Source organism: Rhinoraja longicauda, chromosome 30 (assembly GCF_053455715.1).
Source record: "Rhinoraja longicauda isolate Sanriku21f chromosome 30, sRhiLon1.1, whole genome shotgun sequence".
Classification (NCBI taxonomy): domain Eukaryota; kingdom Metazoa; phylum Chordata; class Chondrichthyes; order Rajiformes; family Arhynchobatidae; genus Rhinoraja; species Rhinoraja longicauda.
The window spans coordinates 3,791,452-3,818,185 of record NC_135982.1 but is presented as its reverse complement, the minus strand read 5'-3'; the positions used below and the strand labels follow the sequence as shown (position 1 = coordinate 3,818,185).

General features: G+C 44.3%; 1 protein-coding gene across 8 annotated transcripts in view; it reads left to right on the top strand.

Moving 5' to 3' along the window:
- The window catches only part of acot7 (acyl-CoA thioesterase 7), a 288,577-nt gene that overhangs the window by 32,805 nt on the left and 229,038 nt on the right, over positions 1-26,734 (top strand). For 5 of the 8 annotated variants that reach the window (XM_078425332.1, XM_078425331.1, XM_078425330.1 and 2 more), the window contains 2 exons: positions 1,344-1,461; positions 23,106-23,186. In XM_078425332.1, coding sequence (XP_078281458.1) covers positions 1,344-1,461; positions 23,106-23,186 — 199 coding nt within the window. The remainder of the gene's footprint in view (positions 1-1,343; positions 1,462-23,105; positions 23,187-26,734) is intronic. The other 3 variants (XM_078425338.1, XM_078425337.1, XM_078425336.1) reach the window with 1 other exon arrangement.

Here is a 26,734-nt window from a genome sequence, read left to right as displayed (position 1 = left end):
GAGGAATTACAGGTGCGTCTTGTCACTGTGAGGCGTGGAAAGCTGCAAAACTCTCGAGTTGAATGTTAAGACGGTTGCAATTTAAAAGCCCTGGCAACGTAGCACTACACAAGAAAGGCTTGGCTAATCTCCATCGGACAGAGGAAACTGTACTGGTACAGCGTGGAAACAGGCCCTTTGGCCCAACTTGTCCACACTGGCCAACATGTCCCTGCTACACTAGTCCCACCTGCCTGCGTTTGGCCCATATCCCTCAATCTGTCCTATCAATGTACCTGTCTAACTGCCTCAACTACCTCCTTTGGCAGGTCGCTCCATACACCCACCACCCTTTGTGTGAAAATGTTACCCCTTCGATTCCTATTAAATCTTTTCCTCTTCACCTTAAATGACCCATAAATGCAACATATTACGTTATTTATATTTGAGTTTTGTTTATTGTTACATATACCGAGGTACAGATGAAGCTTTTGTTGCGTACTAACCAGTCAGTGGAAAGACAATACTTGATTACAGACAAGCCATCCACAGTGTGCAAATACATGATAAAGGGAAAAACGTGAATAACATTTATTGCAAGATAAAGTCCAGTAAAATCCGATTAAAGGTAGTCCAAGGATCTCCACTGAGGTAGATAGTAGCTCAGGACTGCTTTCTAGTTGTTGGTAGGATGGTTCAGTTGCCTGTGAACAGCTGAGAAGAAACTGTTCGTGAATCTGGAGCTGTGCATTTTCACACTTCTATACCTCTTGCCCGATGGGAGAGGGAGTGGCCGGGTGCGACTCGTCCTTGATTATGCTGGCGGCCTTGCCGAGGCAGCGTAAAGTGTAAATGGAGTCAATGGAAGGGGGGTTAGTTTGTGTGATGGTCTGGGCTGCATCTACAATTCTCTGCAATTTCTTGCGGTCTTGGATGGAACTGTTCCCAGACCGTGCTGTGATGCATCCTGATAAAACGCTTTCTGCGGTGCACCTGTAGACGTTAGTGAGAGTTGTTGGGAATATGCCGAACTTCCTAAGCCTTCTAAGGAAGTAGAGGGGTTGGTGTGCTTTCTTGGCCATTACATTGTGGAGGAAGGAACTGCAGATGCTGGTTTATACCGAAGATACACAAAACGCTGGAGTACCTTTGCGGGTCAGGCAGCATCTCCGGTGAAAAGGAATAGGTGACGATTCGAGTCGGGACTCTCCTTCAGAAGTCAACATTAATTGACCTCGCATTGTAGGAGAATAAGGCTCTAGATTATACTGTACTTTAACATTTTCTAATGCAATTTTTCACTTTTGTTAATCTTTAGCTTTATTTTTTGCCTCAGGAGGTGTGACAATTGTGAACTCTTGCAGGATCATGCGTCCGGATGATGCCAACATCGCGGGCAATGTCCACGGTGGTACAATACTGAAAATGATAGAGGAGGCCGGAGCCATCATCAGTACCAGGCACTGCAACAGCCAGAATGGGGTGAGTGGCAAAGCATAACAAATCTGGCTTCACACTGCCTTATTATGCCAAATGTGGACATTACAGTGACAACCCTTCTCTGGAGCATTGGAGGCTGACGGGAGACCTGATAGAAGTTAATAAAATGATGAGAGACATTGACAGGGTACACAGTCAGAATATTTTCCAGGATGGAAGTTATTTCAGTGAGTTAGGGCGGTGCAGCGGTAGAGCTACTTAAAGGAAAATTAGTCTAAGGAAAAGCAGATATTTCATAAATATTTTAAAGTTTAGAATTTTGCATTAATATATAACTTTACAAGTGAATTTACTGGCATTTAATTGCTTCTGACTTGTGGTCACGTGTAATATGGAAAATGGGGGTTGGGTGAAAGTTTGTCGCAAAAAATAATATCAAAAACGTGTAAACTGCTTATCTGAGGGCGAAGTATTGGTCAGGAAAATGGGACAAATACAAGTGCTGTAGTATTCTCTGCGTTGACCCAAAGGAGTCTCAATTCAGCATTTCAATGGGAAGACACTTTTCATCAGTTCCGACGCCTTCACTACCACTGACGGCACAATCCCATTATTTAAAGATGACAGGAGTGCCGACAAATGTGTATCTACCTATCACCTGCCCAGTTTGTCACACTCCCACCTCTCCTCAAGCTTTCTCCCCCGCCCTCCCCACTACAATCGTGTGGCACGGTGGCGCAGTGAGTGGTAGAGTTGCTGCCTTACAGCGCCAGACACCCGGGTTCGATCCTGACTCCAGGTACTGTCGGTACGGAGTTTATATAGGTATAACAGGGTTATACAGGTAATCCTGTTACTTGCGTGGGTTTCTCCGAGATCTTCGGTTTCCTCCCACACTCCAAAGATGTACAGGTTTGTAGGTTAATTAGCTTGGTATGAATGTAAAAAGTTGTCCCTAGTATGTGTAGGGTAGTGTTAATGTTGGGGGATCGCTGGTCGGTGCAGACTCGGTGGGCCGAAGGGCCTGTTTCCATACTGTATCTCTAAACTAAACATTAGTTTTTCAGTCCACCGAGTCTACGGCATCCAATGGTCATCAGTTCACATTAATTCAACGTGTTCCCACTTTTACATCCACATACTAGGGGCAATTTATAGAGGCCAGCTATCCTACAAATTTGCTCGTCTTTGGGATATGGGAGGAAACTGGAGCACCCGGAGGAAACCCACACAGTCACAAGGAGAACATGCAAACTCCACACAGACATCAGCCGAGGTCAGAGTCAAACCCAGGTCTCTGGCACTGTGAGGCAGCAGCTGACCCATCTGCACCACTAGAGGATTTAACGTGAGAGGAGAAAGGTTTACATTAGATTAGGAGAAGTGCGAGAAGTTTTATTACACGGAAACTTGTAAGTACCTGGATCGTGCTCCCAGGAATGGTGGAAGCAGATACGATAGTAGCACATTTAAGAGGCTTTTAGATAGGTTAACGAATATGCAGGGAACCGAGACATATAAATCAAGTGCAGGCAGAAAGGACGAGTTTAATGTGGCATCATGCATGGCACAGACATCAAGGAGTGAAGGGCCTGTTCCTGTGCAGTGATGTTCTATCCCTTGAGTGTTTATCATTCAGTTTTACTTTATGTTGGCATATACATGCAGAAAAAAGAATGACACGAGGTGGCACAATTTGGTTGAGATGCTTTAGAAATGATAAATCTTCCATGTGATCTTGAATGTGATACACCGTGATATCCATCCCTGGCAAGTAGAACAAGTTAGTTTTATAGAAGAGTATTAGAAGAGTATTATACATTTCAGTGATAAGGATATTGTAGTGAAATTGCCCATTATTCCTATCCTGAGCTCTATGGTTTCCCAGTGTCAATCGTACGCCATGTGCTAGGACAAGCAGATAATTGTAAAAGTTCAACTTCTTGTTATGAGTAGTGACTGCTGAATGTTAAAGTCATTTGTTCACCTCCCATTATTCCTGTTTCTAATTACTAGAACGAAGTAGTTAAGAGTATTGTGAGAAGGAAGCTGCATTAACAGTGAACCTTTATTGTACTTGTCAGAACAATACCAGAGGCATTAATTAACGGAGGAAATATTGATTTGCAGGCAGAAACCTGTGAGAAGTTGCAGTGAGATAAACGACAAGTTATTCTTTACGTGGCTGCTTCGCTGTTCTTCAAGAACACTGTGGACTTATTTAAATAATACCGTCTTTAACATTCACCTGAATCCCTGAACAGGCACCATGTTATTGTCTTCCAATTCACCCAATAAGATCTGTGCAACCCTCTTCACCCCCAACTCATCCTTACCGACCTGGATGTGCCATCTAAGCCATTTGCCCACACTTGGCCCATATCCTTCGAAACCTTTCCTATCCATGTGCCTATCCAAGAGACATTTAAATACTGTTATTGTACCTGGCTCAACTGGCAGCTCGGACCATATACCCACCACCCAAATGTAAATAACCAGCTGCTGAGCTGAACCTTCGCTGTAACAATGGTTCTGGTAAAGGGATCCTTGCAGGTTATCCACTGGTATATTTCCCATAAGGCTCTTTGCTGCATACTGCTGCAGTGCAGAAGACCACGGAGACTGTTGGCACAAATGGGGACAGTTATTGGTCAAAGTGACGTGTGCATTCATCCCAAGCAGAGGTGTTTGGCTACATCGCATGGCTCCATGTAAAAAGATGTACTCATACAATACATGCGTGGTCTGATTGATATGGCCCTGGCATCTTCCTGTTGTGTGGCCTTTGTATGAGGAAGTCGTTACCTCCTCCTACTCTTCTTCAGAAGCCTGTGCAGGTTCATCTGCCCTCGTTTGGAGCTCCATAATACCTTGCTTCCCATTAGTGTGCCCTGCACTCATTCCTTACCAACATAACCCAGGAACTGAATGAGTACTAGTTGTGTTATGACGTGACCCTGTGGAGATTACCCCCTGAGGTCAGAGGGTAGTTGGAAATGTTTGTAGAAACAAAGGAACTGCAGATGCTGGTTTACCAAGGAAAGACACAAAGTGCTTGAGCAACCCAGCGGGTCAGGCAGCATCACTGGAGAACATAGATCGATGACACTTTGGGTCAGGATCTCTCTTCAGACTGAAAGTCTGTTGATTTCCTCTCTATTGTCAGAGGTCATCCTCCCTTTTTCTAAACATTACCGATCTGATGAACATGGACTCTCTCTCTCCCTTTGAAGGAGTAAAACAGGGTCTTTGACCCAAACCATAACTCTATTTCTCTTTCCATAGATGCTGTCTGACCCGCTAAGTCTTTCTAAAATTTTCGGCTATATTTCTTTTGAAGGATTCATTTGACAATTTGGGTCACTCAATTCTGAGGGTTCGCCTGATGGGATGCAGTTATTTGAAATCCCAGATTGGATCAGTCTACTTGAGATTTGTCAAGGAGATTTTTCTCTGTGATCGTGGAACAAATGTATGAGACCCTTTTTACATTCTGTGTGAATGTTCGGCATTTATAAAAACTAATTTATTTATGAATGAGAACAGGGTCACTCATGAATCAGATGAATGTGTTTGATAATCTCACGGAAATAACTTGGTAATGATATTATCTGGTTGAGTTAAACATTAGAAACACAGTGCTAGGGTACATGAAATTCTTGCAACAAGTAACTAGTGTTAACATATGTACCATTTCTGTCAACACCACTTTTTTGACTTTCCACTGATTAATTTCTAATCAATTTCTTTGCTATCCCCGCTTTGTTACAGGTCTATCATCAATCACATTGAAGTTGCCCATGCACAGAAATGTAGCCAGATTGCAGAGATAAATACTGTGGTTGTCAGTGCAGGTCTAGACTTGGGTATTCTGTGATGACTGAATAACCTGCCTCCCATTTTCTTCATCACATACACCATATGTAACACAGTAGCTGCATTAACAGTGAAGAAGCTCAATACTAAACAATCTGCTTGATTGGTCAACCACCCGCCACCCTAAACATGTATCTCTCTACCACAGTGCACAGAATGCCATCTCCAAATCCTGCTGCAATTGCCATGCAAGGCTTACAAACCTGCCACCTCCGTCACTTGGAAGTGTGAAGGCAGCCGATAATCAGACCACCGGCAACTTCCCCAACCACAAACCGCAGATGCTGGTTTATACTGATTTTACTCCCCCTTCTTTGTTGTATACTCTCACAATACAATAATTCTCTTTCATAGAAACATAGAAACATAGAAAGATAGGTGCAGGAGTAGGCCATTCGGCCCTTCGAGCCAGCACCGCCTTTCAATATGATCATGGCTGATCATCTAAAATCGGTACCCGTTCCTGCTTTTTCCCCATATCCCTTGAATCCTTAGGCCCTAAAAGCTAAATCTAACTTTCTTTTGAAAACATCCAGTGAATGCGCTTCCACTGCCTTCTGTGGCAGAGAATTCCACAGATTCACAACTCTGGGTGAAAAAGCTTTTCCTCATCTCAGTCCTAAATGGCCTACCCCTTATTCTTAAACTGTGACCCCTGGTTCTGGACTCCCCCAACATCGGGAACATGTTTCCTGCATCTAGCCTGTCCAAACCTTTAATAATGTTATATGTTTCTATAAGATCCCCTCTCATCCTTCTAAATTCCAGTTAATACAAACCCATTCGACCTATTCTTTCATCAATATGTCAGTCCTGCCATTCTGGGAATTAACTTGGTGAACCTACGCTGCACTCCATCAATAGCAATAATGTCCTTCCTCAAATTATGAGACCAAAATTGCACACAATACTCGAGGTGTGATCTCACCAGGGCCCTGTACAACTGCAGTAGGACTTCCTTGCTGCTAAACTCAAATCCTCTCGCAATGAAGGCCAACATGCCATTAGCTTTCTTCACTGCCTGCTGTACCTGCATGCTTACTTTCAGTGACTGATGTACTAGCACACATAGTTGCACCTCCCCTTTTACTAATCTGACACCATTCAGATAATAATCTACCTTCCTGTTCTTGCCACCAAAGTGGATAACCTCACATTTATCCACATTATACTGCATCTGCCATGCATCTGCCCACTCACCCAACCTATCCAAGTCACCCTACAGCCTCAGCATCCTCATTGCAGCTCACACTGTCACCCAGTGTTATGTCATCGGCAAACTTGGAGATGTTACGTTTAATTTCCTCGTCTAAATCGTTAATATATACAAGCACATGGACTCCTTTTTGATTCTTTCACTTTTTATCTTTGCCGAGGGAAAATTTATAGTGACCAATTAAACTAACAGTATGCTTTTGGGAATGCTGGCCTTCCAAAGAATGTTCAAATTCTAAGAATGAATGTAAAAAAACAGATGATTAAATATATGACTGGTGTGCAGAGTGCAGAGAACACAAATATTGAATTCATAACTGCTGCTCAGTTACCGACATTGAATTTCATTTTCAATTTATGTTCGAGTTTCAATTATGGAATTTGATGAGGCAGAATTAATATAAATTAGTTAATTTTCAATTGTACATGCATGTCAGTACCATAGAATGCTGCTAAAGTGCTGAGAATTAAGTGAACTCTGATGATCCAGGCGTTTTCATGAGGACCCAACGCAAGCTAAGGGGAAGGTAATCCTAGCAAAAAAAACTGCAGACGCAGGAAGTCTGAAACAAAGTCCAGAAGTTACTGTTGGCATCCAGCAGCTCAACCAGCATCAGTGGGATCAGGATTCACGTTTCAGATCAAGGGTCGTGCATCTGAATTGAAAAAGAGAAGAAGCAAACATTTGCAGAGATGCTGACGGCAGTTCAGAGTGGGAGAGGCACAGATGCTTCAAGTTACATGTGACTGGAGCCTCGGGACAGCCTTTGTGGATTGAATGAGGTGTTTTTCCAAGCGGTCTTGCAATCCAATGTAGAGGATGCCACAACGTATCTACCTACAATTGCATGGGAATGTGAAGTTACAGAGGGAGTGGTTAGAGGAGATGGGCGAATGGACCAGGGACTTGCGGAGGGATTGGGAGTTATGATATCTGTCCACTTCCATCTTTACTTTCCATCATCTGTGTACCCAGTACGATAGTGGCATGTATGTTATTGGAGGGGATTCTGAAAGACAGGATCTACATACATGTGGAAAGGCAAGGACTGATTAGGGATAGTCAGCATAGTTTTGTGCTCCGGAAATCATGTCTCACAAGTCTGCTAGAGTTTGTTGAAGAGGTGACAGAGATGATTGATGACAGCAGTGTGGTAGATGTTGTTTACAAGGACTTTAGCAAGGCCTTTGACAAGATACCACATGGAAGGCTGGTCAGGAAGTTTAGATCACATGGGAACCAGGGTTGAAGGTAGAAGACAATAGAAGAAGGTAGGGCGGTGGTAGAGAGTTGTTTTCCAGACTGGAGGCCTGGACAAGTGGTGTACCACAGATCAGTCCAGAGTTGGTCGTTGTTTACATTATTGATTTGTATGTGAATGTAGGTGGCATGGTTAGTAAGTTTGTGGATGACACTAAAATTGGTGGTATGGTGACAATGATGAAGGTTATCAATTATTAAAACGGGATGTTGATTAATTTGGCCAATGTGCTGAGGAATATCAGATGAAGTTTAATTCAGATAAATGTGACATATTGTATTTTGGTTGGATAAACCAGGACAGGACTTGCACAATAAACGGTAGAAACTTGGGGAGTGTTGCACAACAGAGAGACCTAGACCTCAGTGTGCAGGTCATAGAGTCCTATAGCAAGGAAACAGGCCCTTCGGCCCAACTCATCCATACCGACCAAGATGCTCTAACTAAGCTTTTCCCATTTTCCCACTTTTGGCCCATATCCCTCTCCACCTTTCTGATCCATGTACTGTTCAAATGTCTGAAATTATGTTTTGTATCTGCCTCAACTACTTCCTCCGGCAGCTTGTTCTGACCACCCTCTGTGTCTCTGTGTCGAGGTATTTGCCCCTCGGGTTCCCATTAAACCTTTCCCCTCTTACCTTAAACGTATGCTCTCTCATTCTTGATTCCACGTTCCTGGGAAAAAGACTATGTGTGCATTCACCCTATCTGTTAATCTCATCATTCAATAAATGTCTTTAAGATTTAAAAAAATTACAGTGGCTCAACGGTAGAGTTGCTGCCTCACAGCACCGGGCTCGATCCTGGCTACAGGTCCGGTCTGCACAGAGTTTGAATGTTCTCCTTGTGACCACGTGGGTTATCTCTGGGTATAATGGTTTCCTCCCACACTCTAAAGGTTTATTGGCTTCTGTAAAGTGTCCCTAATGTCAAGTCAAGTCAAGTCAATTTTATTTGTATAGCACATTTAAAAACAACCCACGTTGACCAAAGTGCTGTACATTTGATTAGGTTCCAATAGAAAAAAAAATGAAAACATACAGTAGCACGCAAACAGTTCACAGCGCCTCCTCAATGAGCCTCAAACGCTAGGGAGTAGAAATATGTTTTGAGCCTGGACTTAAAGGAGTCGATGGAGGGGGCAGTTCTGATCGGGAGAGGGATGCTGTTCCACAGTCTAGGAGCTGCAACCGCAAAAGCGCGGTCACCCCTGAGTTTAAGCCTAGACCGCGGGATAGTGAATAGCCCCAAGTCGGCCGATCTGAGGGACCTGGAGTTAGAGAGGGGGGTTAGAAGATTTTTGATGTAGGGGGGGGAATGTGTGGATAAAACTAGTGTATGGGTGATTGCTGGTCGGGTTGGACTCAGTGGCCTAAAGGGCCTTGATTAAAGCACTTCTATATGGAGAAATTGTCATCTTGAAAATAGAAAAAGAATAAGGATTAGGATTTCCTTTGGTATAAGAACTGCTTGTAGAAGGAAGTTGGCAGAGGAAACGGAAGAAAACCGAGTCATAGAGTCTTATAGCGTGAAAATAGGGCCTTCGGCTCAACCTGCCCACGTAATAATAATAATAATAATAATGCATTACATTTATATAGCGCTTTTCATATACTCAAAGACGCTTTACAGGGATTTAGAGAACATAGGGAAGTGAATAAATAGATAAATAAGTAAACGAACAGAGAAAGGAGACAGAAGGTGAGGTGACCTTCAGTGGTTGAAGGCAGTACTGAACAGGTGAGACTTCAGTCTCACCTGCCTGCATTTGGCCCATATCCCTCTAGTCTAAACATATCCTATCCATGCACCTGTCTAAATGTTTCTTAAGTGTTATGACACTACCTGTCTCAATGACCACCTCCGTCAGCTCGTTCCATACACCCACCACACTTTGTATGAAAAGTTACCCCTTCAGGCTCCTGTTGTATCTTACCCCCCGCATCTTAAACCTAGTCCTCTGCTTCTGGATTCCTCTACTCTGGGCAAGAGACTCTGTGCGTCTAACTGATCTATTCCTGTCATGATTTTGTATGCAACCTCTCAGCTTGAGATTTGATGTGAAGCAGATTTTATCAAGGTTAAAGAGTACAGTGAATGGAAGAAGAAAAATGAAGTGAATTTGAATGATGCATTGGGATGATTACCCACGGGTCTGGGTCTCATCCAGATTGAGCACAGCATGTCTTCTCCATACAACAGCTAGAATGGTGCTCTATGTGGGAGTTTTAGGCAGTTTTGACCATATTCCCAGTCTACATGAGCCTGGAGCACAAAACTGCATGTAATTGTTTGCTAATTGGCTTTCAAATGGTCTATCCCACTCAGGAGTTATAGGAATGGCTGGAGTAACTAAACATAAAGATCAAAGATGGGATTCAGATTAAATGAATGCTATTTGGGCAGTACAGGCCTTGGGCATGCAAATTGACTGAACAATGCTTGATGCGAGTGCCAGGTTGATAAATTGGGGGGGAAAAGGTTGAATTATCCTGCATTGTTAATTCTGCAGATTAATTTGGCATATTTCTGGAAGATTTTATCATTGCTTGATAAAACTTCAGTCACATTATTAGTTGCCGTTTGGCTAACGTTTAGACGTTGAAACAAACAGTTAGCACACCCAAGCTTTCCTATTTAGATTAAGATCTTCGTAGGTAGTCGCCATCGGTCAAGGATGAGTTGCTTCTGAAGAGGGGGAGATGCTAGTGCATTAATTATTTAAAAATGGGGTGGTGTTACGTACCATCCACCACACCAAGGCTCTGTGGGGTAGGACCACAGTCAAGGGTCCTTCTACTGCTGCACATTGGGGGGCAGGTATGGTGGAGATGCCCCTCAAACGAGGGAGAGGATATTATCCAGGGGGCCACATGAGTTGGATACAATGATAGTTTCTGTGAACAGTGCCATTCATTTTGTGAACAGTGCCATTCATTGTGATCATGGCTGATCATCCACAATCAGTAACCTGTGCCCAACTTCTCCCCATATCCCTTGATTCCACTAGCCCCCAGAGCTCTATCTAACTCTCTTAAATTCATCCAGTGATTTGGCCTCCACTGCCCTCTGTGGCAGAGAATTCCACAAATTCACAACTCTCTGGGTGAAAAGGTTCCTTCTCACCTCAGTTTTAAATGGCCTCCCCTTTATTCTAAGACTGTGGCCCCTGGTTCTGGACTCCCCCAACATTGGGAACATTTTCCTGCATCTAGCTTGTCCAGTCCTTTTATAATTTTACATGTCTCTTAAGATCCCCCCTCGTCCTTCTAAACTCCAGTGAATAGAAGCCTAGTCTTTTCAATCTTTCCTCATATGACAGTCCCGCCATCCCAGGGATCAATCTCTTGAACCTACGCTGCACTGCCTCAATTACAAGGATGTCCTTCCTCAAATTAGGAGACCAAAACTGTACACAATACTCCAGATGTGGTCTTACCAGGGCCCTATACAACTGCAGAAGAACCCAGTGTTTCAAAAGCAATTAATTGGCTCAAAGATGCATTGCAAAGTCTCATCTGTTCAGCACTGCCTTCAATCACTGACCGTTACCTCACCTTCTTTTTCCTTTTCTCTTTGTTTACTCATTTATCAATTTATTTTCTTTTATGTTTTAGTAAACCTTGTAAAGCGTCTTTGAGTGTTAGAAAAGCGCTATATAAATGTAATGCATTATTATTATTATTATTATTGAATAGAGTAAGGCATGATTATAGAAATGTAATTCTTTTATGGTCTGTAAATATTAACTCTCCGTTTTGCTGGGCCATGGATATTAAGTCAAGAATGTTTGATTGTCAACAATGAAATTCTTACTTATTCTAATTCACTACCACATTGGTACATAGAAACATTGCTGCCTGACCTGCTGAGTTATTCCAGCACTTTGTGTCTTTTTGGCAAACCAGCATCTACAGTTTCTGTGCCTAATTATTAAATGTGGATATGGATGCAAAGAACTGGAAATTGTGGAGGAAAAGCAATGTTGGGATTATACTCAAAAATAATAGAAAAATATACAGAACAGGGTCAAGGCAAAGAGAGCTCAAATAGAACAAACGATAACTTGTGAACAAGAAAAAGTGAATGTAAAGACTGCCACATCCTTTACATCAGGGAAACAGGCAACAACCTAAGAATTGGAGTGACAGGATACATCAATATATTGTATGGGGAGATCAATATAGATCTGTTGGCAGACACTTCCAGCAGCACGGGATCCAGTCTCTGGAGATCATGGGCCTGGAAACTGAATGGATTGAGGCATTACAGATTTGGTAGCCAACTGGTCTAAACCAAGTACAGATTTAAACCAAGTATAGATTCATCCTGATTCCACAAAGCGACTGTAGGGCGAATGGAAGGGCAAGTGGATGTGTACAAGGGTAATGATGTCATGGCTCCGATCAAAGGGGAAGTGCATAGTGAAAATGAATCTCCAGCTGTGAGAACATTGAGCACTGGAGGGATGAATATCCCACTGCTCACAAAATGATAACCTGACCCTAATCTCCAGCAGATTGTTTACGTTACTTCCTCTGGCTTCACATTTCATGCCGGTTCTTTCCTTATCTCCTTATCTCAGCCTTTTGTCTTTTCATCTCTGGCCTTTATCCAACCATTTCCCCATCTCACCTGTATCTGCATCACCTGCCAGTGTTGTCCCGACCCCACCACTCTTCCAGCTTTCTCCCCCTACTACAGTCTGTAGAAGGGTCCTAATACAAAAACATCATTGATCCATTTTCTCCAGAAATGCTGCCTGACCCGCTAAGTTACTCCAGCAGTTTGTGTATTAATTGTGGATGTTTCATTTCAGGCAAAAAAAAGTGATAAGCCAAGGAGTCAGTTTTATTTGGAGTTTGCATTCGCGTTGGCAGCTAGTTCATAAGTTCCAGCAGCAGAATTAGGCGATTCGGCCCATCAAGTCTACTCCGCCATTCAATCATTGCTGATCTACAGTGCATTCAGAAAGTATTCAGATCCCTTCACTTTTTCCACATTTTGTTACGTTACAGCCTTATTTTTAAAATAATTAAATTCATTTTTTAATTATAAATCTACACACAATACCCCAGAATGAAGAAGTGAAAACAGGTATTTTGAAATTTTTGCAAAGTAATTAAAAATAAATAACTGAAATATCACATTTACATAAGTATTCAGACCCTTTGATATGACGCTCAAAATTGAGCTTAGGTTCATCATGTTTCCATTGATTATCCTTGAAATGTTTCTACAACTTGATTGGAGTCCACCAGTGGTAAATTAAATTGATTGGACATGATTTGGAAAGGCACACACCTGTCTATATAAGGTCCCACAGTTGACAGTGTATGTCAGAGCAAAAACCAGGCCATGAAGATGAAGGAATTGTCTGTAGACCTCCGAGACAGGATTGTGTCGAGACACAGATCTGGGGAAGGGTATAAAACAATTTCTGCAGCATTGCAGGTCTCGATGAGTACAGTGGCCTCCGTTATTCTTAAATGGAAAAACTTTGGAACCACCAGGACTCTTCACAGAGCTGGCCGCCCGGCCAAACTGAGCAATCGGGGGAGAAGGGCCTTGGTCAGGGAGGTGACCAAGAACCCGATGGTCACTCTGACAGAGCTCCAGAGATCCTCTGTGAAGATGGGAGAACCTTCCAGAAGGACAACTATATCTGTAGCACTCCACCAATCAGGCCTTTATGGTAGAGTGGCCAGACGGAAGCCACTCCTCCGTAAAAGGCACATGACAGCCCGCTTGGAGTTTGCCAAAAGGAACCTAAAGGACTCTCAGACCATGCGAAACAAGATTCTCTGGTCTGATGAAACCAAGATTGAACTCTTTGGCCTGAATGCCAAGCGTCACGTCTGGAGGAAACCAGGCACTGCTCATCACCTGGCCAATACCATACCTACGGTGGAGCATGGTGGTGGCAGCATCATGCTGTGGGGACTTTTTTTCAGCAGCAGGAACTGGGAGACTAGTCAGGATCGAGGGAAAGATGAACGGAGCAAAGTACAGAGAGATCCTTGATGAAAACCTGCTCCAGAGCGTTCTGGACCTCAGACTGGGGCAGAGGTTCACCTTCCAACAGGACAACGACCCTAAGCACACAGCCAAGACAACGCAGGAGTGGCTTCGTGACAAGTCTGTGAATGTCCTTGAGTGGCCCAACCAGAGCCCGGACTTGAACCCGATCGAACATCTCTGGAGGGATCTGAAAATAGCTGAGCATCGACGCTCCCCATCCAACCTGACAGAGCTTGAGAGGATCTGCAGAGAAGAATGGGAGAAATTACCCAAATACAGGTGTGCCAAGCTTGTAGCGTCATACCCAAGAAGACTTGAGGCTGTAATTGCTGCCAAAGGTGCCTCAACAAAGTACTGAGTAAAGGGTCTGAATACTTATGTAAATGTGATATTTCAGTTATTTCTTTTAATTACTTTGCAAAAATTCTAAACACCTGTTTTCGCTCTTTTATTATGGGGTATTGTGTGTAGATTGATGATTAAAAAACATAATTTAATCCATTTTAAAATAAGGCTGTAACATAACAAAATGTGGAAAAAGTGAATGGGTCTGAATACTTTCTGGATGCACTGTATCTTTCCCTCCCAACCCCATTCTCCTGCCTTCTCCCCATATCTCCTGACAACCGTATCAGTCAAGAATCTGTCAGTCTCCACCATAAGAAATATCCATTGACTTGGCCTCCACAGCTATCTGTGGCAATGAATTCCACTGAATCACCACCCTCTGACAAAAAATAAATCCTCCTCATCTCGTTTCCAAAGGTACGTCCTTTTATTCTAAGTCTATGACCCCTGGTCCATTGGTCTGGTCCCTGTTCTTCCTTGAAAGCCAGGTTTATTCTGAAGAAGAGTCTCGACCCGAAACGTCATCCATTCCTCCTCTCCAGAGATGCTACCTGTGTGTGAGTTACCCCAGCATTTTGTGACTATCTTCAGTTTAAACAGCATCTACAGTTCCTTCCTACACATTTATCCTTGTTTATTCCAGTGTGTAAGCAGACTTGTACTGCTCTGTGTAGCTGATTCTTGCAAATACGTGTGAGAAATAATTATGTGGAATGCTAACATAAATCTCCATGTTGTCAGGATTGAATGAAATATTGATTTCCGCAGGTTACATTTTGATAATAACGGGCACTTTTTAGTTTATGTGCCAGCATGCAGGAAAATAAATTCTACTATTTTTTATAGTTTCATACTCCTCCAGGAATGAGTCAATCCTGCTGAACCCTTCAGCACACCCAATGACAACATCATTTGGATATATTTCTCTATCTGACAACTGTGTGTTAATATATTTGAAATGTAATTACTTCAAGATCAGTTCTAGCCTGATTCTGTGTGGATCATTCTTCACTCTTTTCTCAATAGGCTCATTTAGTGTCATTAGGCACAACCCCACAAGTCCCGGCTGCAGCATCCTGCAGCAATTCTGTGAGAGATGACCGCTTCTCAGTTTAATGATATTTTATTGCCACATGTACTAAGGTACAGTGAAATTCTTTGTTTTGCATACAGCCCGGTAAAATCATACAGCGGACCTCACCCCGGCAGTACACAAGGAGTCGCCATGTTTCTGGTGCCGACAAAGCTGCAAAATGTTCATTGAGCGCTCGCAGCGGGAAACCAGGCCTGCCACCTCGTGCCGGGAACCCCCCCCCCCTTCATTCTCACCGGCCCCCTGCTGGGCCCCCCTGTGTTCTCGGTGACCCCCTGCTGGGTCCCCCTTTGTTCTCGGTGACCCCCTGCTGGGTCCCCCTTTGTTCTCGGTGACCCCCTGCTGGGTCCCCCTTTGTTCTCGGTGACCCCCTGCTGGGTCCCCCTTTGTTCTCGGTGACCCCCTGCTGGGTTCCCCCTCCAATCTTGGCGGCCCCACGTCGGGTCACCCCATCGATCTCGGCGGCGCCCCCCCTCCACGTCGGGTCCCCATTCATTCTCGCCGGCCCTCCTCGCTCTTGGCGACGCGGGTCCTCCTACCCTCTCGGCAGCGCGGATCCTCCTACCCTCTCGGCAGCGCGGATTAATGGTTAATGTTGAATTACGGATTAATTTGTAACTCACTGGGTCTAGATTGAAAGAGTCCAGAACTAGCTTTGCTACTTATTCAGTTCACCTATTGATTCTAGGTGATTATGGTGTTTCAAAATGAGCAATTTATGTTATGTTGGAAATGATAGGAACCTCTTTTTCACTAACACTTGGCATGACTGGAAGATAGCCAAAGAGGTACTTTTATTCAAGAACGGTAGGAGGGGAAATTTATTACAGGCCTGTGGGTTATTGGGAACAAATCTAAGGGACATGGCTTATCTGTCGTGGAAGGGCAGGGAGTAATCAAAGATGATCAGAATTTCTTTGTGGGGGAAGCTCCTGTTTGATTGAATTCTTCAAAGCGGTTACAAATTGGAATGCTGAGGGCCTTGTGGTTGATGTAGCCTATATGGACTTTCAGGAATGCCTATGACAGGCTTGCACTGATTGTTGTAGGTGACTGGCACAAGGAGATGGCTAATTGAGAAGTGTGCATTGAGAGAGGACAAAACAAATAAGATAAACCTCCATGCAGAAAAATATTCCAGTAAAATTTCATCCAAAGACGTACAGGTTTGTAGGTTAATTGGCTTCAGTAAAATTGTCAATTGTCCGTAGTGTGTGTAGGATAGTGTTAGTGCGCAGGGATCGCTGTTTCCGCTCTGTATCATTAAAATAAGCTAAAATAAACATACCACTGGCACTCCAATATATTTATCTTTACCTTCCCATCAGACCTTGGGTCCTAGGCCTTGTTCTTTTTTTAGTAAGTGATACAGACCCTATGGAAAAAGTATTTGAAATTTTGCAGACAATTTGTTTTACATTACATTATCCTATGTACTTGGAGAATGTGGACCAGTTACTAAAAGGTCCCACTAGGTGGGGAAGTACATTCACAGTCGTCTACAGTCTGAATTGACAAGCTTCATGTTCTTGTGACCTCCACTTGTCTATTACTATTCCAGTAAATGTTCTGTTTGTGGAAAGCAGTGCCCATTAAATGGCAACTTCATTATTTTATTGCACTACGTCCAACATAGCATGTGTGAAGAAGGTCTTGACCCGAAACGTCACCCATTCCTTTTCTCCAGAGATACTGTCTGACCCGCTAAGGAACTGCAGATGCTGGTTTTCACTGAAGATAGACACAAAATGCTGGAGTAACTCAGCGGGTCAGGCAGCATCTCTGGAGAAAAGGAATAGGTGATGTTTCGGGTCGAGACCCTTCAGACTGAGAGTCAGAGGAGAGGGAAACTAGAGGTATGAAGGGGTACAAAGAACAAATGAAGGAAGTGTATGGGAAAAAAACAAATCAAAGCCACCAACGATGACCAAGGAAAGGTAGAGCCCACAATGATCCATTGTTGGCTGTGGACAGGTGATAGAGTGAAACTAAGCAGGACGACACTGAAACCAGTAGGGTGGGGGAGCGACAGAGAGAGAGGGGATGGAAGGCTAACTTGAAATGAGAGAAATCAATGTTTATAACAGGAGGTTGTGAGCTCTAAACTGATGAATGAGCACTTGACGTGTTTATATGAAACTCCTTTTACCTGATTTTTGCCTCCATTAAAATGTTTGATGGTGAAATGTCTTATAAACTAGCAAGGTCCCTGCACACAGATATTAAGCCTAGGGATTTCAACTCTCCAATCCCAATCAATTAAAATAAATGTGATGCAAGTATAATTTGCACCTTCCTCTCTGCAGATTATTCTGAGAGTTGTCAGTCGTTTATGTACAAGTAGCATAGTTCTCAGTGTTCCAATCTCTGAATGTTTTACAGATTCCTCATATAACATTTGTCTTTGTTAACAAATAATGTCAATTCTTAGAACAGCAAAGAATCTTGTTAAACAAACAACTTGCAGGCATTTCTGCTTGTCTCCATCCTTGTTTCTATCCTTTTGTTTGTTAACACAGTCCAGGCAGTTCCATAAACTCCTTTCACCCCACCAGCCTCCGCATCCAGCATCTCATTCTCTGACACTTCTCCCACCTCCAACATGATCCTACCACCAGCCACATCCTCCCAGCCCCACCTCTACCATTCTCAATTTCTCCATCTCCGCCATTCTCTACCCTAGGACGGCACGGTAGCGCAGTGGTAGAGTTGCTGCTTTACAGCGAATGCAGCGCCGGAGACTCAGGTTCGATCCTGACTACGGGTGCTGCACTGTAAGGAGTTTGTACGTTCTCCCCGTGACCTGCATGGGTTTTCTCCGAGATCTTCGGTTTCCTCCCACACTCCAAAGACGTACAGGTATGTAGGTTAATTGGCTGGGTAAATGTAAAAATTGTCCCTAGTGGGTGTAGGATAGTGTTAATGTACGGGGATCGCTGGGCGGCACGGACTTGGAGGGCCGAAAAGGCCTGTTTCCGGCTGTATATATATGATAGGACATCCGAGATGTGCTCTTTCTTAAATAAACATGATTTCCTTCCCTGCTGTTGTATATGCATCCCTCACCTTTGTGTCCCGTGGTTTAACTCTCACTCCCTCTCCGTCCCGACACAATAAGGATAGAGTTCCCCTGGTCCTCACCTTTCACCCCACCATCCTCTGCATCCAACTCATCATTCTCCAACATTTTTTCCACCTCCAGCGTGATCTCACCACCAGTCACAACCTCCCATTCCCACCTCATTACCCTTTCCTTGGACACCATTTCCTTTGCATCTTCTTGGTTCACTCATCCCTTCCCACCCAAACCACCCTCTCCCCAGGTACTTCCCCAGCAACTGCAGGAGTACACCTGTACCTATACCTCTTCCCTTGCCTTCATCAGGGACCCCAGCAGTAATTCCAGGCGAGACAGAGGTTCATGCGCACCTCCTCTAACCTCATCTACTGTATCTGGTGTTCCCGCCAAGGCCTTCTCGCTCTGCCAGTTGCTAACAATTTTCACTTTCCTTCCCATTCCCATACTGACCTTTTCATCCTGGGCCTCCTCCATTGCCAGAGTGAGGCCACGTTGAAATTGGAGGAACAGCACCTCAGAATCCGCTTGGGATGCTTCCAACTTAATGGTAAGAGCGTTAAATTTTAGGTAACTAACCAACAAACAGCCCCCTTCCCCCTCCCCTTTCTCCTTCAAGACACCACCCACTTTCTTCCCCCCTCCACTCCCCTCCCCTGAACTCTAGCTCCCCACCCCCTCCTCATCCGCCTGCACTTCTTCACAATTAGCAACATTTCTATCCTCGAGCTTCACAATTCACAATTCTTTACCCGTTTGAGCTAACAGCTGTTTTATTATGTCTGGCCGTTATCCAATAATCTGCCTAACAAATAACCCCCTCGTCTGCATCCATCTATGACCAGCCGTGCTCTGCTCTACCCCTCCTCTCTTCCAGCTCTGCAATCAATCTGAAGAAGGGTCCCGACCCGAAACATCGCCTATTCATGTTCTCCAGATGCTGCCTGACCCACTGAGTTATTCCAGCACTTTGCGTCTTTCTTTAGTAAACTAACATCTGCAGTTGCTTATTACAACCTACAAACCCCAATGTCTTGGGATGTGGGAGGTATCCGGAGCACCGGGGGAAACCCACACGGTCACAGAATGTGCAAACTCTGTACAGACAGCACCCGAGGTCAGGACCGAACCCGGGTCTCTGGCGTTGAGAGGCAGCTGCTCTACCAGCTGCAACACTGTGCTGCCCTCATTAAAAATATATATCTATTACTTTTTAAACAACTATGTTTTTTCTGCTTAAAAATGCAACAGCCAACGTATACACATGTTTCATCCCACAAACTGTAAATTGGATACGCAGGTGCATACATTTTCAAGCAGGCCTCTCTGTGCAGCATTACTTCTCTTGGCGAGAGCGGTTCTGCAAACAACTTAATTTCTATTCTGAAAGTACACTAAAGTACTAGCACTGTGCCGAAGGGACTGCAGGGTCCATTGCTCTGTTAAAAAGAGAGTACCGATCATCAATCATAGAGCCTTTGAATAGGTGTGGGTGCTGGATCGAACCCGGGTCTCTGGCGTTGAGAGGCTATTGTCTATTGTCTATTATCAGTGTGGAGGAGCAGCCTTGTGTATATTGGCTGCTAGGAATCTTTATACTACAGTCATTGTACTACTGTACTGCATGGAATTGCATTGCAGCAGTGTTGAGGTTAATACACGTTGAATGTACGGTTAATATTAGTCAGACAGTGAATTTACAAACATTTCACTGAGAAGATGAGGTGCAGCGGGAGAGTTGCTGCCTTACAGCACCAGCGACCCAGGTTCCATCCTGAATATGGTTGCTGTCTGTATGGAGTTTGTACATTCTCCCTGTGTCTGCGTGGGTTTTCTCCTGGTGCTCCGGTTTCCTCCCACATTCCAAAGACGTACAGGCTTGTTGGTTAATCGTCTTCGGTAAGTTGTAAAAAAATGATCACTAGTGTGTAGGATAGTGTTAATGTACGGGGTGATCGCTGGTCAGCGTGGAATCGGTGGGCCGAAGAGCCTGTTTCTGCACTGTACCACTAATGTCCAAAGTAAAGATGTAATTTTTGATCTATTAAATGCCCTTCCAAAAATGAAGCATTCATTCTCAAGGCATTGCTGTCCAGGGAAGGGGAAACAAGCAGCTGCCCTTGTAAAGAGGGGCAACTCATTCTGACCCTGTCATGGAATAATACCAGGGTATGCCTGCAATTCATCGTGGGATGTTTGTTAATTCTGTAATAGCTACTGTCAGGGTGGAAAATCTTTACTGTGACCCACAGTTTTTAATTACTTTCACACATTTATTTTATCTCTCTAACTCATGATATTATCATTGCGGCATTGGTTAGTGTGAGAATTATTTTCACAGTTAAAGATGCAATTTCAAAATTTGTGAAAACAAGCTAATATCTGATACACTGTAAAATAAAAGCCTTTGATTAGATTTGTCCTAAATGCAGCCAATTTAACTTGGCTTCTGCTATCTTCCATTCATTTGTACTCCTGTTTATATTTTCAGCCCATCCTAGAACAAGGAATTAATTAAAGTTTCTCGTCCTTGTTTTCAGTTCCTTTGATGCCATCGCCTCATCCTGTCTGTGCTGTTCTCCATCTTCCTTCTCCTTTTGCCACCATTGGTGCCCCAACGTCCTACCAATGTACTCCGTGTATCTATTCTACCCACAGTTGGTGAGAGGCCTTTCAGGCATCTCAGTCCAACACTCTGCAGCTCTCGTGCTGAATTATTTTGTTGGTCCTGCCTATCTTGCCCTGAAATCTGAAAAGATGTCTCTTTATGAAACTTCCAGTCATCCCATTTCAGCTTAGTAACTATTCTTTTCATAAGTTCATAAGTTATAGGAGCCGAATTAGACCATTCTAAATCAAGAATTTGGTCTTGATCAAGTCTACTCCACCATTCAATCATGGCTGATCTATCTTTCCCTCTCAACCGCATTCTCCTGCCTTCTCCCCATAACCCCTGACACCGTTACTAATCAAGAATCTGTCAATATCAACTTTAAAAATACCTATTGACTTGGTCCCCACAGCTGTCTGTAACAAGGAGTTCCACAGATTCATCACTAAAGAAATTCCTCCTCATCCCTTTCTAAAGGTACATCCTTTTATTCTGATGCAATGGCCTCTGGTCCTAGACTCTCCCACTAGTGGCTACATCCTCTCCACATCCACTCTATCCAGGCCTTTCACTATTCTTATCCATGGTTTACCTTCTTCTATCACCACCTGCTCTAAGGCTCCCTTTTTCTATTATAACTTATGTATTAGAATTGCCAATTGAAAATGAAAACGTGTAGCCATGCCAATTTTGATAACTCAGTGTTTCAATGTTATTTCACAAATCTTAGTTGGTAAATAATAGTGTTCATGAGGATGCATGATGCGATGTAGAACAAAAACAGAATGCTGGAGCAACACGGGAGAACTCCGTACAGACAGAACCATTAGTCAGGATTGTACCCGAGTCCCTGGTACTGTAACACAGCAAGTCTACCACTGCGCCCCAGCTACACCCTCATTTATGTTTTACGCTCCACATCCACATCTGTGGAGGCGGAAAGGTGGAGGTCGATGTTTCAGTTCGAGACTCTGCATCAGGAGCGAGAGGTAACAGGAGAGATTGCCAGTATATAGCAGTACAAAGCAGATGGCCAGCTGGCAGGCCATCTCGTGGAACCAGTGGAGCTCTGATGGGCAGATGGATGTAGATGGGTGGAGGATGATGGATAGCATGAGGTGGGGAAGGGAGAGTGGGACAGAGGCTGGTACATGATAGGTGAGGCAGGATGGACAGGAAATGATGGATTGGTGGAACCAGATGGGAGAGGGAAGATGAGACAAGAGGCTGGCTGGTGACATGAGGAGGCGATGGCAGGCAGATGGAGCCAGGTTGAGGGAAGAGATGGAAGGGATAAAGGTTGGTGTGTGGGGGAGGAGAGAGCTAGGTGTGGGTTGCCTGAAATTGGAAAATTCAAACCATTTGGTTGTGAGCTATCCAAACAAAATATGAGATGTTGTTCCAATTTGCGTGAGTCGTCTCAGGAGCAATGAGGACGGCTGAGGAGAGACGGGTAGTGAGAGTGTGGGATGGAGACGGGTAGTGAGAGTGGGATGGAGACGGGTAGTGAGAGTGTGGAATGGAGACGGGTAGTGAGAGTGTGGGATGGAGATGGGTAGTGAGAGTGTGGGATGGAGATGGGTAGTGAGAGTGTGGGATGGAGATGGGTAGTGAGAGTGTGGGATGGTGATGGGTAGTGAGAGTGTGGAATGGAGACGGGTAGTGAGAGTGTGGGATGGAGATGGGTAGTGAGAGTGTGGGATGGAGATGGGTAGTGAAAGTGTGGAATGGAGACGGGTAGTGAGAGTGTGGAATGGAGACGGGTAGTGAGAGTGTGGAATGGAGAGCATCACCAGGCTGTCACCTACCATCGTCTGTCCTAGCCCTCCTATCCGTTCAACATCTTCTCTTCACCTGTTTCCACCTGTCACCTACCAGCCTCTCCCTCACTGGTTCTTTTTGTCCAGCATGGCCTCCCTCTCTGCTTCCATCCATCATTGCAATGTTCTGGCAGCCTCTTCCGTTCCTTCTCCGTCCTAATGCATGGTCTCTCCCCAAAACATTGAAGTTACGTTCCACCTTTTGCCTCCACAGGCGCTGATCTCCCTGTTGAATTCTATGTGTTCTGTTTTTAGATGTTAGACTTTACTCTTTATAGACACAGTGTCGGTGCCGACCCCATCGCACTGGGGACAATTTATAATTTACTGATACCAAATAACCTACATACCTGTACGTTTTTAGAGCGTGGGAGGAAACCAGAGCACCCGGAGAAATCCCACATGGTCACAGGGAGAACTCCGTACAGACAGCACCATTAGTCAGGTTCGTACCCGGGTCCCTGGTACTGTAACGCAGCAAGTTTACCACTGCGCCACAGCGCCTCCCTAATTTATGTTTTACATTCCATAATCTGTAGTTTCTTTTGTCTTCAGTGTGGTGTAATTGTTACAATGCCAGGCATAATATTACACCCCTGGTAAACAGTAGCTTCTGCTGGGTATAAAAGGCATGTAAAAATAGAATTTAATTTGAAAAGTGAAGACTACCACACAGATATCCACTTTTGTTTGAGATCAGGTGTGAGTGGACTGATAATGAAGTCGATACATCTTTGCCGCTTCTCGTGTGATTACCTGACCTTGAATGCTCCAAGAAGAGGCAGAGATTAGAGGCTCTGAATATTCACTCAAGGAGGGGAAAAAAATGTTTTAGTTATTTTAATTTTGTTCAGAGATACCACACGGAAACAGGCCCCGTCAGCCCACCGAGTCCACACCGACCAGCAAACCCCACACATTAACACTATCGGAAGTTGTACAGGGCCCTAGTGAGACCACACCTGGAGTATTGTGTGCAGTTTTGGTCTTCAAACTTGAGGAAGTACATTCTTGCTATTGAAGGACTGCAGCGTAGGTTCACGAGGTTAATTCCCGGAATGGCAGGACTGTCGTACGTTGAAAGACTGGAGTGACTAGGCTTGTATACTCTGGAATTTAGAAGGATGAGAGGGGATCTTATTGAAACATATAAGATTATTAAGGGATTTGACACGCTAGAGGCAGGAAACATGTTTCCGATGTTGGGGGAGTCCCAAACCAGGGGCCACAGTTTAAGAATAAGGGGTAGGCCATTTAGAACGGAGATGAGGAAGAACTTTTTCACTCAGAGAGTTGTGAAGCTGTGGAATTCTCTGCCTCAGAAGGCAGTGGAGGCCAATTCTCTGGATGCTTTCTAGAGAGAGTTAGATAGAGCTCTTAATGATAGCGGAGTCAGAGGATATGGCGAGAAGGCAGGAACGGGGTACTGATTGTGCATGATCAGCCATGATCACGGTGAATGGCGGTGCTGGCTCGAAAGGCCGAATGGCCTATTCCTGCACCTATTGTCTATTGTCTATCTAACACTAGGGATAATTTTTACATTTGCACCAAGCCAATTAATCTACAAACCTGTACTTCTTTGGAGTGTGGGAGGAAACTGAACTTCTCAGAGAAAACCGACACAGGTCACGGAGAGAACATACAAACTGTCGAGAAAGCACCTGAAGTCAGGATGGAACCCGGGTCTCTGGCGCTGTAAGGCAGCAACTTTACCGTTGTGCCACCGTGCCACCGTGCCACCCATTGTGCAATGATAAATAAATGCAGACATTTAACACCTCCTTGAAGCATCGATAAGTTCCTTGTCGATGGCTCTTGTTTCTTTTCAGGGAATAGAATTGTATTCCAGATGCTTCAGTTCTTATGCCAATTCAGCTGTGAATTGCAAATTTTACATTGCAAATTAGACGAGTAGAGGAAGGAAATGAAATGAAATTTCCATTTTTATGGCACCTCTCACAGTCAGGATGCCTTGAACCACTTTGGTGCTAATAAATTACAACCTGAAGTTTCATTAAAAACAGAATTGCAGATCTGTGATTGGCATGCTGTAAACTGCACTCTGGGATTTAAACGGTAATTTCTATCTCGCCTGCAAAGGTAAAGAGAGCAGACCAACATCATGTAAGACATAGATGCAGGAATAAAGGGCCTGTCCCACTTAGGCGATTTTTTAGGCGACTACAGGCGACTAGTGTATGAAAATAACTGCAGATGCTGGTACAAATCGACGGTATTTATTTCACAAAATGCTGGAGTAACTCAGCGGGTCAGGCAGCATCTCAGGAGAGAAGGAATGGGTGACGTTTCGGGTCGAGACCCTTCTTCAGACTGATCAGACTAGGGTGTCGCCTGTATGGTCGTGAGTCGTCTCCAAAGAGTCATAGCGTGTTTGGTCGCCGCTGGATTTTCAAAATGTTGAAACATTTTCGGCGACAGTGGGTTTGACGCCAATGACCGTAGCTTGACATCTCCTTACGTAGGTGCTGTCGTAGGTTGTCACCAGGTGACGTAGGTTGTCGCCGGTGCTGACTTCGGTGAATTCCATTGGCGACTACCTACGTCAACCTACGTCAATTGGCGACAGGTACCGGAGGATAAAATGACGTGAATTGTCTTCAGTTGGCGTCAACAGGGTCATAGCTTGTCGTGGGTGGACATAGGTTGACTTCGGTTGTCGTAGGTTGTTGTCTGTGTGGTCGTAGGTGCGGTCGTAGGTTGCCGCCTGAGTGGTCGTAGGTGCGGTCTGTGTGGTTGTAGCTACTGATAACTGACGATTGGGTCGCTGGTTGTCGGTAGCTTGCCGTAGCTTGACGTCGACTAGGTGGTAGGTTGTTGCAGCTTGTTGTAGACATTGTCGTGGGGGGGGTCCAGTCGCCGGTTTTTCGGCGACCTGCTACGACTCTGATAGTCGCAAAAAAAATTGCCTAAGTGGGACAGGCCCTTAAGTCATCCAGCCCCTGATGCCCGCCCACCATTCAATGAAATCATGGCTGGTCTTGATTGAAAAGACTAGGCTTGTATTCACTGGAGTTTAGAAGGATGAGAGGGGATCTAATAGAAACATATAAAATTATAAAAGGACTGGACAAGCTAGATGCAGGAAAATGTTCCCAATGTTGGGCGAGTCCAGAACCAGGGGCCACAGTCTTAGAATAAAGGGGAGGCCATTTAAAACTGAGGTGAGAAAAAACTTTTTCACCCAGTGTTGTGAATTTGTGGAATTCTCTGTCACAGAGGGCAGTGGAAGCCAAATCACTGGATGGATTTAAGAGAGAGTTAGATAGAGCTCTAGGGGCTAGTGGAATCGAGGTATATGGGGAGAAGGCAGGCACGGGTTATTGATTGGGGACGATCAGCCATGATCACAATGAATGACGGTGCTGGCTCGAAGGGCCGAATGGCCTCCTCCTGCACCTATTTTCTATGTTTCTATGTCTTTGACTTTTAGATCTTTTGACCTAATGCTAGTTTTCTGCACTAATCCTACACCCTTACTGTATAAGGATCTCTTATGAATCTCCAGAATCTCTAGGGTAGAGTATTTCTCAGATTTGCTGTCATCTGACCAAAGACATTTCTTCTCATTTGCTGATCACTGAAAATCTACTTTTAGACGGAGGTTCAGACCCGAAACCTCATCTATTCCTTTTCTCCAGAGATGCTGCCTGACCCGCTGAGTTACTCCAGCATTTTGTATCTATCTTATGACTGAGATCTATGGTGCCAGATATCTAGGTTAGTGGAAGCTTCAATTCTACATTTGCCCTGTCAAACCATATTTAATTGTGATTACCTCTCATTCTAACCTCGAGGGTGTACACACCCAGTTTGCATCAATTATCCTGGTAAATCAAATCTGCCATTCTAGGATTTAATCTGGGCCACCTTCACTGCACCTCTTATAACACAGGTGTATCTTTCCTTCTTTCAGTAGGGAGACCAGCCAATAATCCAGATTTAGTTTCATCAGAATCGTACATAACTGAA